The sequence below is a fragment of the Candida metapsilosis genome (genome assembly GCF_017655625.1).
Source record: "Candida metapsilosis strain BP57 chromosome Unknown scaffold5, whole genome shotgun sequence".
Lineage (NCBI taxonomy): Eukaryota > Fungi > Ascomycota > Pichiomycetes > Serinales > Debaryomycetaceae > Lodderomyces > Lodderomyces metapsilosis.
Window position 1 is genome coordinate 125,899 of NW_027138163.1, and position 12,647 is coordinate 138,545.

Genomic DNA, 12,647 nt, shown 5'->3' on the forward strand with positions numbered 1-12,647 from the left:
TGGTGATATCAAAAAAACATTGTTTGGTTCAGGACAAACTAGCCAATGGCATACATTTAGGCTACCTAAGTCAACAGTTTATGTGTAACTAGTCTTTGTTTTGACAGGTGTTCAGCTAAGAATAACTGGGTCATATTTTTCTTAGCATTTAATAACTACACAAATTACAGGTTACTTTATCTTTTCCATCAGCTATCACATATTGAGCCAATCAAAGTGAGTAAAAAGAGGAAACACAACGAACTTAGTTGATGATCTTTCTTTTTTTTTTTTTTAGCCGCTTCTTTTTCTTCCTTCTCCTCACATCATGCATACGTACTCCTTTTCTTCAATATTCGTTTCCAAAGCACTTTTTAAAATTAGTAGATCAACCTCTCTATTGTATAATGAAAAGACAATACACCCTTCTGGACTTTTGATGGCATTATGCCATCCCTTTCACCGCTCAGTTTGTCAAAAAATAATATTTTTGTTGAGTGTATGTTTGTGTAAAATGCAATTTAACAATGAAACCCACTTCTCTATAAATATTAACACATGTTACATAAACTCAAACTAAATTTATACTCTATTGTTGTTACTTTTGATGAAATTGATAATAAAAAGTTTAGACGCTTTAAAATTTTCCCGCCTTTCCTACAAAAAAACAAAGAAAAACATCATAGGAAGATGTTACATTATATTTATGCAATATATGCAAATCATATGCAAGACAATACACCTTCCCATCCAATCATAGCCCCTCGTTACAAAAATATACACAAATTTAAACTCGTAATACAATAAAACCAAAACTTTTTTCAAAAAAATGAGATGATTTTGCATTGTGTGCTGCTGCTTCTTAGCCAATTGTAAAACGCTAACTCATTACTTTCTGTACTCTAAAAAAAAAAAAAAAATAGCACCCCATTGTTAAGAATCTAAAGTGGGTATCTCTTTCCTTTGTATATATAAACTGGTGGAATTTTCTCCCAAATGCAGATAATTTGAATTTGCTCAACTTGATTTCTTTCCTCAATTTTCATTCAAGTTTACCCCCTAACCCTATTGAAGATAGGTTCCCCCCTCCCCCATCCAACCATCAGTTTCACTTGGCTGCAAATTTCACCAAGAGTAAATTAACCCACCCACCCAAGAAAATTTGAAAAAGAACTATAGCTTTAATTTTTTTTTTTTTTCTTGTCAGGAGGCTTTTTTACAAACTAACTTTTTTCGCATCCACACACCTACTACTACTACTACAATGGTGAACGTCTTCAACGTCCAGATCTTCTTTATCGTGTTTAGAGAAACCTTAGAAGCCGTCATTGTCGTCTCGGTTCTTCTCGCCTTTTTAAAACAAGGTTTAGGTGGATCAAACGATGATCCAGCAGTTTACAAGAAATTGCGAAAACAAATTTGGCTAGGGGCGATATTGGGAGTGGTGATATGTTTGATTATTGGTTGTGCTTTTATTGGTGTTTTCTACGGATTAGGTAACGATATTTGGTCTAAATCGGAAGATTTATGGGAAGGTATCTTTTGTATTATTGCTACGGTTTTGATTTCATTGATGGGTATTCCAATGTTGAGAATTAACAAAATGAAGGAGAAGTGGAGAGTTAAGTTGGCTCAAGCTTTGGTTAAGCAACCTAAAGCTGAAGATGGATCAAAGCCAACTATAGCTCAAAGATTGAGATTGTCGAATTTCATTCAACGTTATGCATTGTTTATCTTACCATTCATCACTTGTTTGAGAGAAGGTTTAGAAGCTGTTGTTTTCGTTGGTGGTGTTGGTTTAGACAAACCAGCTACAAGTTTCCCAATCCCTGTTATTGTTGGATTGATCGCTGGTATTGCCGTTGGTACCTTGTTGTACTACTTTGGATCAAACATGTCTATGCAAATCTTTTTGGTCATTTCCACAGGAATCTTGTACTTGATTGCCGCTGGGTTGTTTTCCAGAGGTATTTGGTATTTTGAAACCTACAAATACAACCAAGCTACTGGTGGTGATGCTTCTGAAAATGGTTCTGGTCCAGGTACTTATGACATTGCCAAATCAGTCTGGCATGTCAACTGTTGTAACCCTGAAACTGATAATGGTTGGGATGTGTTTAACGCCTTGTTGGGATGGCAAAATTCCGCCACTTATGGTTCAGTTATTGGTTACAACGTTTACTGGATTGCCGTTATTGCCGTCTTGATGTTGATGCTTTACGAAGAAAAACATGGTCATTTGCCATTCACCAAGAACTTGACCTTGGTTCAATTGAACCCAATGTATCATATTAAAGGTAAGAAGAAGTTGGAATTGAGTAATGCTGAAAAGGAGGAGTTGTTTGCTAAAGTTAAGCTGCAAGGATTTGATAATTTGACTCGTGATGAACAACGTGCTGCTGAAAATGAAGGAATTAATGGATCAGATGATGTTGAATCGGATAAGTTGATTCATGTTGCTGAAAAGAAGTGAAATGAGGGATTGATCTAAGGGGAAGAGAGGGAGCTGTTGTGTTACATTGTACTAAATCACACACACACACACGCAAAGTACGTGGACATTTCAGCTTCATCCAACCCTATCATTCAAGTCTTCATCTACTCATGCTACACTAATCTCTGTTCATTTTCATTTCGGTTAGGAGAAAACACAATTGGGATGCAAACATATGGATAATAGGGGGGCCATTTATTCATATATCAAGAGATGATCCAATCACCAATTGTGGGTACTCCTTTGCTGCTGCTTTTTCTACTATTCTGCTACTACTTTTTTGTTTTTTGTTTTTAATTGGGGTAATCTATTCTTTTTACGGGGGGCATCATCTTTTGTAAAGATTGAATTTTGATTGTTTGTTTTTGTATAGAACTTAATAATAAAACACACGGGTATTTAAGAAGCAGAGGTGTAGGTGTTGTAGAAGTTGTTCACAGAGTGAGTTTTAACTAGAGATCGAAAGTAACTACATGTTCATTTACACACATTTAAAACTCTGTATATTCAAAACTATTCCGTTACAATGAAAATACAATTCAAGGAAAAGTGTCAAATAATAAACACCAATACATATTAATGGCGACAGAATACATTGCAGGACTTGCTTCATCAATGCATAATCATCCATTATTATGAGTTTTTTCCTATACTGCTTGTATGAGGAATCTTCTGGCTTGTACAAGAATTCGCTTTCACTACACGTGTTCAGATTCGAGAAACAACTTAATCTCCATCTTAGGACTATGTGTAGGCCAAGTCCAGCTGTAACAATCATTCGTACTTGAATGATAGCTACCTCTAAACTCAAGCTAGATTAAATGACCTCATAATCAAATATCAAGGCTCCTGAAATGGGCCACGTAATATGAGTTCGCAGAGACGCCTCCCAACCAATATAATAATTTGCATATTCCAAGAAAACTTTAGAGACAATGCTCAAGTTGTTTAAATATTCTTTCAGAAACTCATCCCTATTTATAGTTTTTCCAAAACCATCGCATCCTCAATGTCACACATCTCTCTGAATCAAAAGAAATTTTGTTGGGGTAAAGGAGGCACAAACAAAACGTTTTTGTTGGAAATTGTCACATGATTAATGTTACGTGTAACTATTTGGTTGCAAAAAAAAAAAATTACTTTTCTTTTTCTTTTGATAGTGAGCAAATTTATAACCCCACTCCTCCCCCTTGATTTTTGTAACATTTACTTCCCCACTATGTGCATATCTAGCTAAGCCACGACTACCCCACATACTTAGCTCCTCATTGATTGCTATATTCTTATAAAGAGGGTCATTCATTTTCAAAGGTTGTTATGTGAAACCATTGGTCAAGTGTTACTCTGAAAAAACATACTACCCCGCCTCTTTTGCTCTTTTTTTGTCACGATAGAGCTCTATCATGTATAGCGTTTTTTCACTTGATCCTCAAACAGCACCCAGTCCGTGCTACTTAGGACAAACTATTCAAAAAACTTACACATTTGCTACTAAACTTCTTTATATATTCTCATGTTATTTCTTTCCTATTTCATAACACTGCAATATGACCCTCTCAGACAATCTTATATTTTTGACCTGTATAGTCCTCTAATGCTTTCTTTGCCTCAGAAGCCCTTTCTTCGGCAGCAATTAGGAGCAATAGAACCAAGAAAAAACAACCAATACCAAAGAAGATATGGACGAGTTCATGGGGCCAACAATTTACAGTCACACAAGAAAGGATATAATCAATCCAAAAGCATGTTTTGACAATGGCAGCTTCGTATTTCAATTGAAACCGCTCAATTCTGATGTTGGCACTCTTCACCAACTCAAGATTGCAGACAAACTCAATAAATGCCTTAGGTGGATCATAGCTGTAAAGATCAGGAACAGGACATTCCTGGTCGTTTGTGGCTGATTGATTAGGTCTTTTAGAGCAAACTTGATTAGAGAAACATTGATCTTTTGTAGCTTGATCTTGTTGATGGATTGAATCAAACAATGCTTCTTTCTCAATGGCATTCTCCGTCTCGATTATATCATATTCTGGAGTCGTTCTTCCAGACGACGTATCAAAGCCTGTAGTGCTCATGCTTTCAAGTATGGTGTTGTATTGTAAAGAGTTGAAGTAAGATGTATATTTTCCATGATTCTTTGATTTGTTCATGCACATCGTGTATTTTGGGAAAGTCCAAGGTCATGAGAGCAGCAATATACCAGAGAGACGTTGTCATTTATTTCAAAGAGCTGATATACCTATAAACGATGATTACATACTATTCATTTATTATGCTCTATTTGCAATGCCGACTCTATCCGCATACGAGTTAAGTCCATTTACATTATGATTGGCCCCTTTTAAGCTTTTCTGCCTCTAAAATAGCAATATACATTTGTGTTTCAGCCATCGTTTCTTTACTAAAAATTTTGCATATCCAAAAGATGAACATAATTATACCACAATAAATAAGAACTGGTGAGAATAAGTAGAATGTGTTAGCAACGTTTTTGATGGTGTTCCAAATGACGTTATTTACTCTGGTGATCATCAGGATTGCTCTTTTAATGCTCTAGAAGCTATTGGGTATGGTAAAATTGTTGTGGTTTGAAAAGAGCAGGTTCTTGTTGTATATATGTTCCACCATGCTTTCTTAAGGAAAGTTTACGCAATCTACATTTTCACTTGATATATCACAAATCATGGAAAAGAATATTTCACGAAAGGGTCTCTTTATGAAAGAAACAAAACGTTCAGCTCATTGAAAAGACAACCTTTACTTACTCCCACTCGTAGTAACTACCCCTCAACTCGTAAGCAAGTTTTGGTGATGTCGCTTTTCTTTGTCGTAAGATAAACAAACGACAACGGCAAAACTATAAATTTCTGCATACCAAACAAACAGAGCCAATTCGGCAGCCAAATTATGCCTCAAATACAGTATGAAAACTTTTTCTATATGTTTGCCCTTACTCCTTTAACAATAGCTTCACAATGAAAGAGGATGTATTTGCTTACTTTATGGCTTTACTTATCTGGGTCATATACACTTGCTTAATTAAATTTGCTGAATTAAAATTAGAACATACGGAGAGGTTTACCCCTGCAAATCAAAGAAATGAAGGGGGAGATTATTATGAAGGATATGAAAATTGGAGAACCATGCAGAAATATATGATAAACTACTCCATAGGTGTCGTGGGTAAAGCTGTTGCACTATTCGTGCTTGGGTGTGGAGTACAATCTTTAGTTGCTTGGTTCACTCGTAATCCAACCAATTTATCAACATGGGTGCAGTCATCCTATTCCATTTTGGCAAAAGTTTCAGGAGTGTCGCAAATATTGGGGATAAGCACAGTCACAAATATGGAGCTCAACAAGCTTAACCCAATTCCAATTATCAAAAGCGCGTTCTCAACTACATGTTCAATTTGAAGCAGCCCGATCCATTAACCCCCTGATATTTGACTCCTCACAATCCATAAGCAAACGGTTTATATGTATGGCTTTGTAATCTTCTAATAAACCTATGTTTGGTATTCTCTATCAAATCTTAGTCGCTGAGCAATTGCTGGCTCCTAGATCAAGTTTTAAATACACCTCTTTGCACCACACAAACTAAAAAGCATAAGAAAGATACTAAGACAAAATAACAACAAATATTCAGCAGCATATTGTTGATAATTTGCAATTGCAATAGCTAATCATTCTTGCACAAATGATTGTTGCCCTTGCAAACCATCTCTGCTCGTATATTGCTATTGGAAGCGTCTAGCAACATGGAGAACATTACTGAAGTATACCCATCCAGTCCCATTAGCGCATATTCAATGTATTTAAGTCAAAATTATGGAGGGAAAGAAAGAGAGTTGGCTCCCTATTTATACTCTAGCCTTTCTGAGCAAAATTTGTATTACTCAATTCAGTAATTATCATCTTGTTACTATTCCAATGTTTGGTTGCCATGTCAACCAGAATTCAATTACGATAAAAGCATGACCCAGACTTTAATCAAGTGTTAATGATGTTACCACTTGTACTCTACGCAGTACATATCAAAAGAGGGGCAATCTTTGTTCAACTTACTAGACAGCAAAATCTTTACTTCCTTTTAGCCACACCCGAGTCTGTGTCCAATTCACTTTAATTACCCCCTACTGTAGTGTTGGTGTGGTGTGGTTAACCACAACAACCAGTGAAGTACTCATCTTACTAGTCATCAAGTGTGCAGTGTGGGGATACCAGAAGCGATCGCTTCCATTTACCCAATCATGGCAATCTCTACAAGAATTTGCAAGATCATCAGATCCCACTATAGTTCCAGAGGCGAACTTATATTCGACGTGTCTTAAGGTTGGTCACTTTCATAAAAGGTAAGGTTGCCATGCCATGCTTACCCCACAATCACGGTAGTTAGGTCATCTACAATAGGATAAAAGTAGGTAGCATTGACAGAATCAAACACTCTTTCTTCTCTGAGGGGGTATAGATTACAGAAGTAACAAAAGAGTGGCAGTACTCGCTTCTAAGTAAACTCGGTATTAGTGGTAAGAAGCTTACAAATCAAATAACACAATTTATACCATTTCTTAAAAAGTAGATAGAAATACCAACAAAGATATTGAAAGCTGCTAACGACGCCATAGAAAATTTTTAGAAGTAGCTGCTAGATGTCGCTCTCTAAGAGGAAAAACAATTTGGAATTCACAGAAATAATTGTCACAATTTCCAGCATAAGTAGAAATTAACCTTCCATCTCAAGGCAAATCATTTTCCATTTCCTCTCTCTTCAATGCTAATTAAAGATAATTCAATCAGCATGAAAAGCAAGGTATAAGCTTCTCCAACTGAAATCATCTATTCTTTCAAGACGATTTCCTTTAAAGAAGCCAAAACAGTATAACTAGCATTAAGCTAGGACAGAGAACCAGATATTCATTTAACACCACACCAGGGAACTAATTTGTTGGAAGCATTTGAACAATTAATGGAAAAGAGTTGTGAATTTTGTAAAAGGGGATATTTGTAACACTATTTATAGTGTTTTTTATTTTGGAAATGTGTGTGTTTGAAATTCTTCGTGAGGGGAAAATTCCACACACACAAAAACAACCACACATGTTACGTGTAATCACTGTGTTCAAGAGCTGCTACGTGACACATGGCTAGAGATTGAATAATAAACTGAGCTGTCCCGGATAGAGCACATTTAGCAAGCATTTGTGACTTTGTAAGTAGAGAAATGACACATCCCATGAAGGAGAAGTGAACAAGATAGCGATTCTGAGTACTACTTGAGAGGGAGATAGTAGTACAATCAACTCTAAGCACCTTTCTTCGTACTAGATCGTAGCAGAGAAAAGGATTAACTACAAATTGGTAAAATAGACAATATTCAAATCTGTTAAACTATCATAACCATAACACGGTATCACTGCTAAGAAAATACTCTGCAAAACACCCCATAAAAATATATTCCAATTTTGAATTAACCACAGTAAAAGAAGCCTGCCATATATTGATACACCTCAAATTGTATCAACACAGTATGACAGATGTAAAACATTATCCCAATTGCAAACACATAATCATTCATAGATTGAATGATTGTTGCCTCTGGAATCAAAACCCCTTTATACAGCCCGTACATGAATTTCTAAAAGAATAAAACGACGTGAAATTATGCATGAACAATTCAAATTCGACACGAACCCACTGGCTGAAATAAACAAAAAATGCTGCCAAACAGAGAGGGAAAAATACCATCAGAGGAGGATGTTACCTCTTTTTTATAGTTTTTATATTTGATCCCCACATTTCTGGAGCAAAGAGCCATTAGAGTGTTCACAGTTTCCGCGTGGTTCTATTTTCACGACACACATGGAAGTTATTACTTGCTTGTTACACGTAAGATGGTATTTGCTAAGTGGGGTTTGAAGTATACCTGTATCGAGGAAGGTACAACTTTTTTTTGTGTAACTATCTCTTTAAAAGGCATCAACTGTTGTCAAGACAACCAAAGAGAGAGCTTAAGAAAGGCATGACCAGTAGTTTGTAGTCAAGTTGCTATAAGTCACTCCACTTGTGTCTGAGTGGAAAGGAGAACGTGTACCACTATAGATTCAGAAGGTGTTTAAGCTTTCGTTGCAAAACGAATTGCCCGCCGTAAGGCAGCTGCAGCTTATTTCATTTACAATCAATGTACTCCTCTTTGAGCCCATATAGTACTGTTTGTTAACAGAGATGTGCCACCGAGAGAATGCACACACTTCAAGAGAGTAATTAACAGAGATTAACCAAAGGACGTTGAATACAAACATATTAACAGCTTTATATTAGAGTATTTCTCTATAGAACCCTTTCAATGGCCAGAAACCTTAACAGCTCCCGTATTTAATAAGAATTCAGTCTCGAGAAGAACAGAAGTTAAAAAAATTCCAGATAACTGTATTGAAAGAAAATGTCAAGGAACGATTTCCTCTGCCTCGTAAGCACCACAATTCACACATTCTTGCTCTAGTAAATACTGACCAAAACGCAAATTGAATTGATTAGTTTCTGCTCAGTAGATACGTTTTCCATAGTATAATCTGCTCTTGTATCTGTCATGCGTGGATGACAAATTCCAAAGCAAACTTATCTCTTTCGATATGTAAACAGTGGGGAATTCAAAATGAAATGAAGCCGCCAAGCATATACTTCAATGTATCAGTCGGTCAAAATACCTGTGCAATAGAAAGACAATAAACTTAATAAGAAAGTTGAAATTTGCATTGAATAGGAAAATCGTCAGCTCTATTTATACATTTTGTCTCTGCCTCTTTCTCTCGCTCTCTTCCCCGCTAAAGTTTGATTTTTTGTGTGTTGCAAAACAAAGAAACACACGCACACACAGACACACACATTTCTCTGTTTGCAATTGACAACAACAAAATAAGGTGGTCATTGATTTTTGGTGTATAATTGCTTTACGAAAGGGAGATCTGATTTTATGAAACTCATTTAAAGAATTGAAAGAAATTCTATTAATCTACAACTAGAACTACAGAAAACAAATTTTCATTAAAAATTAAAAGTCTATTTATCCTAAATACTACATACTACGACTTTGTTTTTATATATTCAGCAAGAGACAACTTCTTTGTAGGTTTCTGCTCGTCTCCACGTTCTTGATTTGTATTGATTTGCACCTGCAGTTGCTTTCGGCTCAAAGGTTTCACTTCAGTGTTTTCAGTAGTGCCCTTCTCATCCAAATGCAACTCTTGACACACTTGTAGTTGAATGCTGGTGACAAGTTCGGGGATGATTGGGATGGCAACGTCCTCAATATCATCCCCTTCATCAGCCTCCACTTCAATTTCCTGTGTCGAAGCAACTTTCTGCTGTGCACGTAACAATAAATCCTGTTTATACGGCACCTTCATCAACACGTTAGATTTCGCCTTTGGAACGTCCTTGGAGTCAGCTTTCTTTGCTTGATCAATCTTGCAAAGAATCTTCTCCTGTAAGAGAATGTCACGTTGAGCAAGTCTTTCTTCCCAACTGATGTATTCTCTTATCGGACGGGGTAGGACCAACTCCTCTTTTGTTTTAGCGCCTGTGTTGTTCAAGATGGCAGCTTTCCTAGTTGACCGCATCAAGTAACTTGTCGCCTTCTTGATCTTGAAAATGGCACAGTTGTTAGAGTTTGTAGAACACCCACATTCGACAAATTGCAAAATATTATCAACATAGGCAATCAAAGATGACTTTGCTTCATTAGTCAAGTTTTCAAACTTTTCCGTACAATTGTTTTCATACAATTTCAAAATTGGATGATGTGGATCCCATTCCCATGGTAAACGCAACTCTTCATCTGAATTCTCCCCTTTCAAAACAATTGGCTTTGACGTGACGACGAGAAACTTGTACCTGTTGGTATCTGAAAGATATACTGGTCGTACAACACAATTTGATGAAGATATACATGACTTTCTAATAAAACGACTCTCATCACCAACAAATCTTGAATCAATGACAAGCTCCACTGGATGGCCTTTTGATAACACCTCAGTTTTCAAAACCTTTGGTTTAGTGGTTCCCCAGAGTGGATACTGATTAATCTTGTCAAGGCAATAGTTTTGGAAAAAATCAATTTCTCCAAGGTACTCAATTATGGGTGTGCCTTCGGGTATCACAAGCGACTCATCTGAGGTACTTATAAACAATGCTAGTTTTGAAATACCATTAAACTTTTGCTTCAGGTTATCAGTGTATGGTTTGACTTCAATTCTTGTCTTGTTGACATTCTTCTTCTTCTCCAACCTATTGTTCTCTTGGAAATACTTGGCCAACTTGGGTCGCGTGACTCTGCTCAATTTGAGTGTCCTGAATTCACTCTCCGTCATCACATCAATACCAATCTTTTCCTGCTCCTCCTTTGACAAACTGCTATACTCTTCGTAAAACTCAAGACCACAATTTGCAAGAAATGTTTTCACTTCCTCTCTCTTGTAATCATTCTCCCGTAGTTGGTAATACACAGATTGGTAGGATTCAGCCACTATCCCCTCCTCCAAAAGCTCGTTATCCTTATTTGGTAAATCTTCAACAACCTTTGGCTCCTCCTCCTTCTCAACTGCCACCTTTTCCTCAACTTTCTTCTTCTTTTCACCTTTACCAGAACTCAGCAGCTTTCTCTTATTATCCACTTTTGGCTCCTTCGCTAGCTTCTCTTCAGCTGCAGCTTTCTCCTTCGCTTCATGCTCCAACTGCTCCGCTTTCAACCTCGTCAAAGTCTTTTCCCTCGCCACTGCTGGATCAAATTTACCCCATTTCAGTGGATCACAGAAATAACACTTGTATTCATCTTCTGGAACCTCATCGCCATTCTCATACCCCATACATACACAATGTTGCCATCTGTAACATATATCGCACTGAATTGTAAAGCCATCATCGTCCTCGATGCCACAAATGCATCCTATCGCCCCAGAATCTGGATCTACCTGATACTCTTCCAAGGGAGGGATATTCGAGTTTCGTGCTTGTTTCAAAGGAAATGGGATATCAGCAGCGGCAGTTAACGCAGCAGCAGCAATAACGGCATTGTTTCCATCTCGTTCACCTTTTCTCAAATCTATGCCCCGTTCATAGGGTGGTGACATAAACTTTTGTCCATCTGGAGTAGACCGGCTTCTCTCGTGTACTCTTTTGAAGACGCCTTGTTTTGGCAAGTTTGATGGGGGCGATGCTGACCTTCTTGCGGGAAGTTCTGCTTCCACCTTGGCCACTGGTTCGTCTTCACGTTTAAACTCCACTTTGAGCTCTGGAGCAGGGTCATCATTCATCAAGCTCCGTATAGAGCTCTTCTTTGGCACTGGAGCCTGTTTCACCTTTGATGGTTGGGATGTTGTCGGAATGGTGACTATATGCGACGGCACCTCTTGCTGTTCTTGTTGTTGTTGCTGTGGGACGGCCATTGTTTGCATTGGTGGCGAGGCCGCAGACTCTGTTGGAGATTGCTGATGTGCAGCAGCGCTAGCAAACATCAACAACGTCGATGCGTCTTCTAGTAGTTGTTCCTCGTCTTGATTGCCCATGAGTTTAGAGAAGAGTTGTGTGTTGTGTTGATGATTTACTTCGTACAGAAAAATTTGAAATTTTTGTGTTGCCTATACGATATCGTTTAACTTTTTATTAACACTATTTACAAATACACATCCCCAAGATCAGCTGGACGCCGTTCCATCTTTACTCTGCTTCACCTTTTCCAAATACTCTAGCTCCTTCTTTAACGTATCCATCGCATAGTACACCTTACTTTGGAGATAAAACGAGTTACCCTTCTCCTTCGAGTTCACATCAAACAAGTAATTGTACTTTTCTTCTAGCTTGTCTAGGGAGACATCATTCTTTTCCAAATTCAAGATCTTCAAAGCTTCCTCGGTGGCGATTCCTCCTTGAGAAGCAGCTTTGGCTGGCCCGCCCGCAGCAGCCCCTGCAGCAGATGCTTTAGCTGCCTGTTTATATGCTTCTGTGAACGCTCTACCAAATACGGAAGCACCGGTGAATATCACATTTACAAGCAACCTGTGAGCCATCGTGTATGTGTTGTTCTAGTGGGAGTAACGGCGATTAAAACTTTGTTGAGAGATTTTTGTCATGTAAAAAAAAATATTCATCGGATTTGGGTTACATAAGGTATTACG

General features: G+C 37.5%; 5 protein-coding genes across 5 annotated transcripts; 2 read left to right on the forward strand and 3 right to left on the reverse strand. All coding sequences in view use genetic code 12, as the record gives it.

The window, feature by feature from the left end:
• Positions 1 to 1,243: 1,243 nt before the first annotated feature.
• On the forward strand, positions 1,244 to 2,452 carry I9W82_003798 (FTR1 family protein; the record flags this gene model as incomplete). The annotated part of the gene is made up of 1 exon (XM_067692800.1): positions 1,244 to 2,452. One exon carries the CDS (start codon positions 1,244 to 1,246, stop codon positions 2,450 to 2,452), a length of 1,209 nt encoding a protein of 402 aa, XP_067547386.1.
• Positions 2,453 to 4,029: 1,577 nt separating this feature from the next.
• Positions 4,030 to 4,551, reverse strand: I9W82_003799 (uncharacterized protein; the record flags this gene model as incomplete). The annotated part of the gene is made up of 1 exon (XM_067692801.1): positions 4,030 to 4,551. One exon carries the CDS (start codon positions 4,549 to 4,551, stop codon positions 4,030 to 4,032), a length of 522 nt encoding a protein of 173 aa, XP_067547387.1.
• Positions 4,552 to 5,451: 900 nt separating this feature from the next.
• Positions 5,452 to 5,892, forward strand: I9W82_003800 (uncharacterized protein; the record flags this gene model as incomplete). The annotated part of the gene is made up of 1 exon (XM_067692804.1): positions 5,452 to 5,892. One exon carries the CDS (start codon positions 5,452 to 5,454, stop codon positions 5,890 to 5,892), a length of 441 nt encoding a protein of 146 aa, XP_067547388.1.
• A 3,665-nt stretch (positions 5,893 to 9,557) lies between these two features.
• SET3 (histone-binding protein) lies at positions 9,558 to 12,038 on the reverse strand (the record flags this gene model as incomplete). The annotated part of the gene is made up of 1 exon (XM_067692805.1): positions 9,558 to 12,038. One exon carries the CDS (start codon positions 12,036 to 12,038, stop codon positions 9,558 to 9,560), a length of 2,481 nt encoding a protein of 826 aa, XP_067547389.1.
• Positions 12,039 to 12,167: 129 nt separating this feature from the next.
• On the reverse strand, positions 12,168 to 12,539 carry PAM16 (import motor complex subunit; the record flags this gene model as incomplete). Its single annotated transcript, XM_067692806.1, has 1 exon — positions 12,168 to 12,539. The coding sequence occupies one exon, from the start codon at positions 12,537 to 12,539 to the stop codon at positions 12,168 to 12,170; it is 372 nt and encodes a 123-aa protein (XP_067547390.1).
• Positions 12,540 to 12,647: the final 108 nt, after the last annotated feature.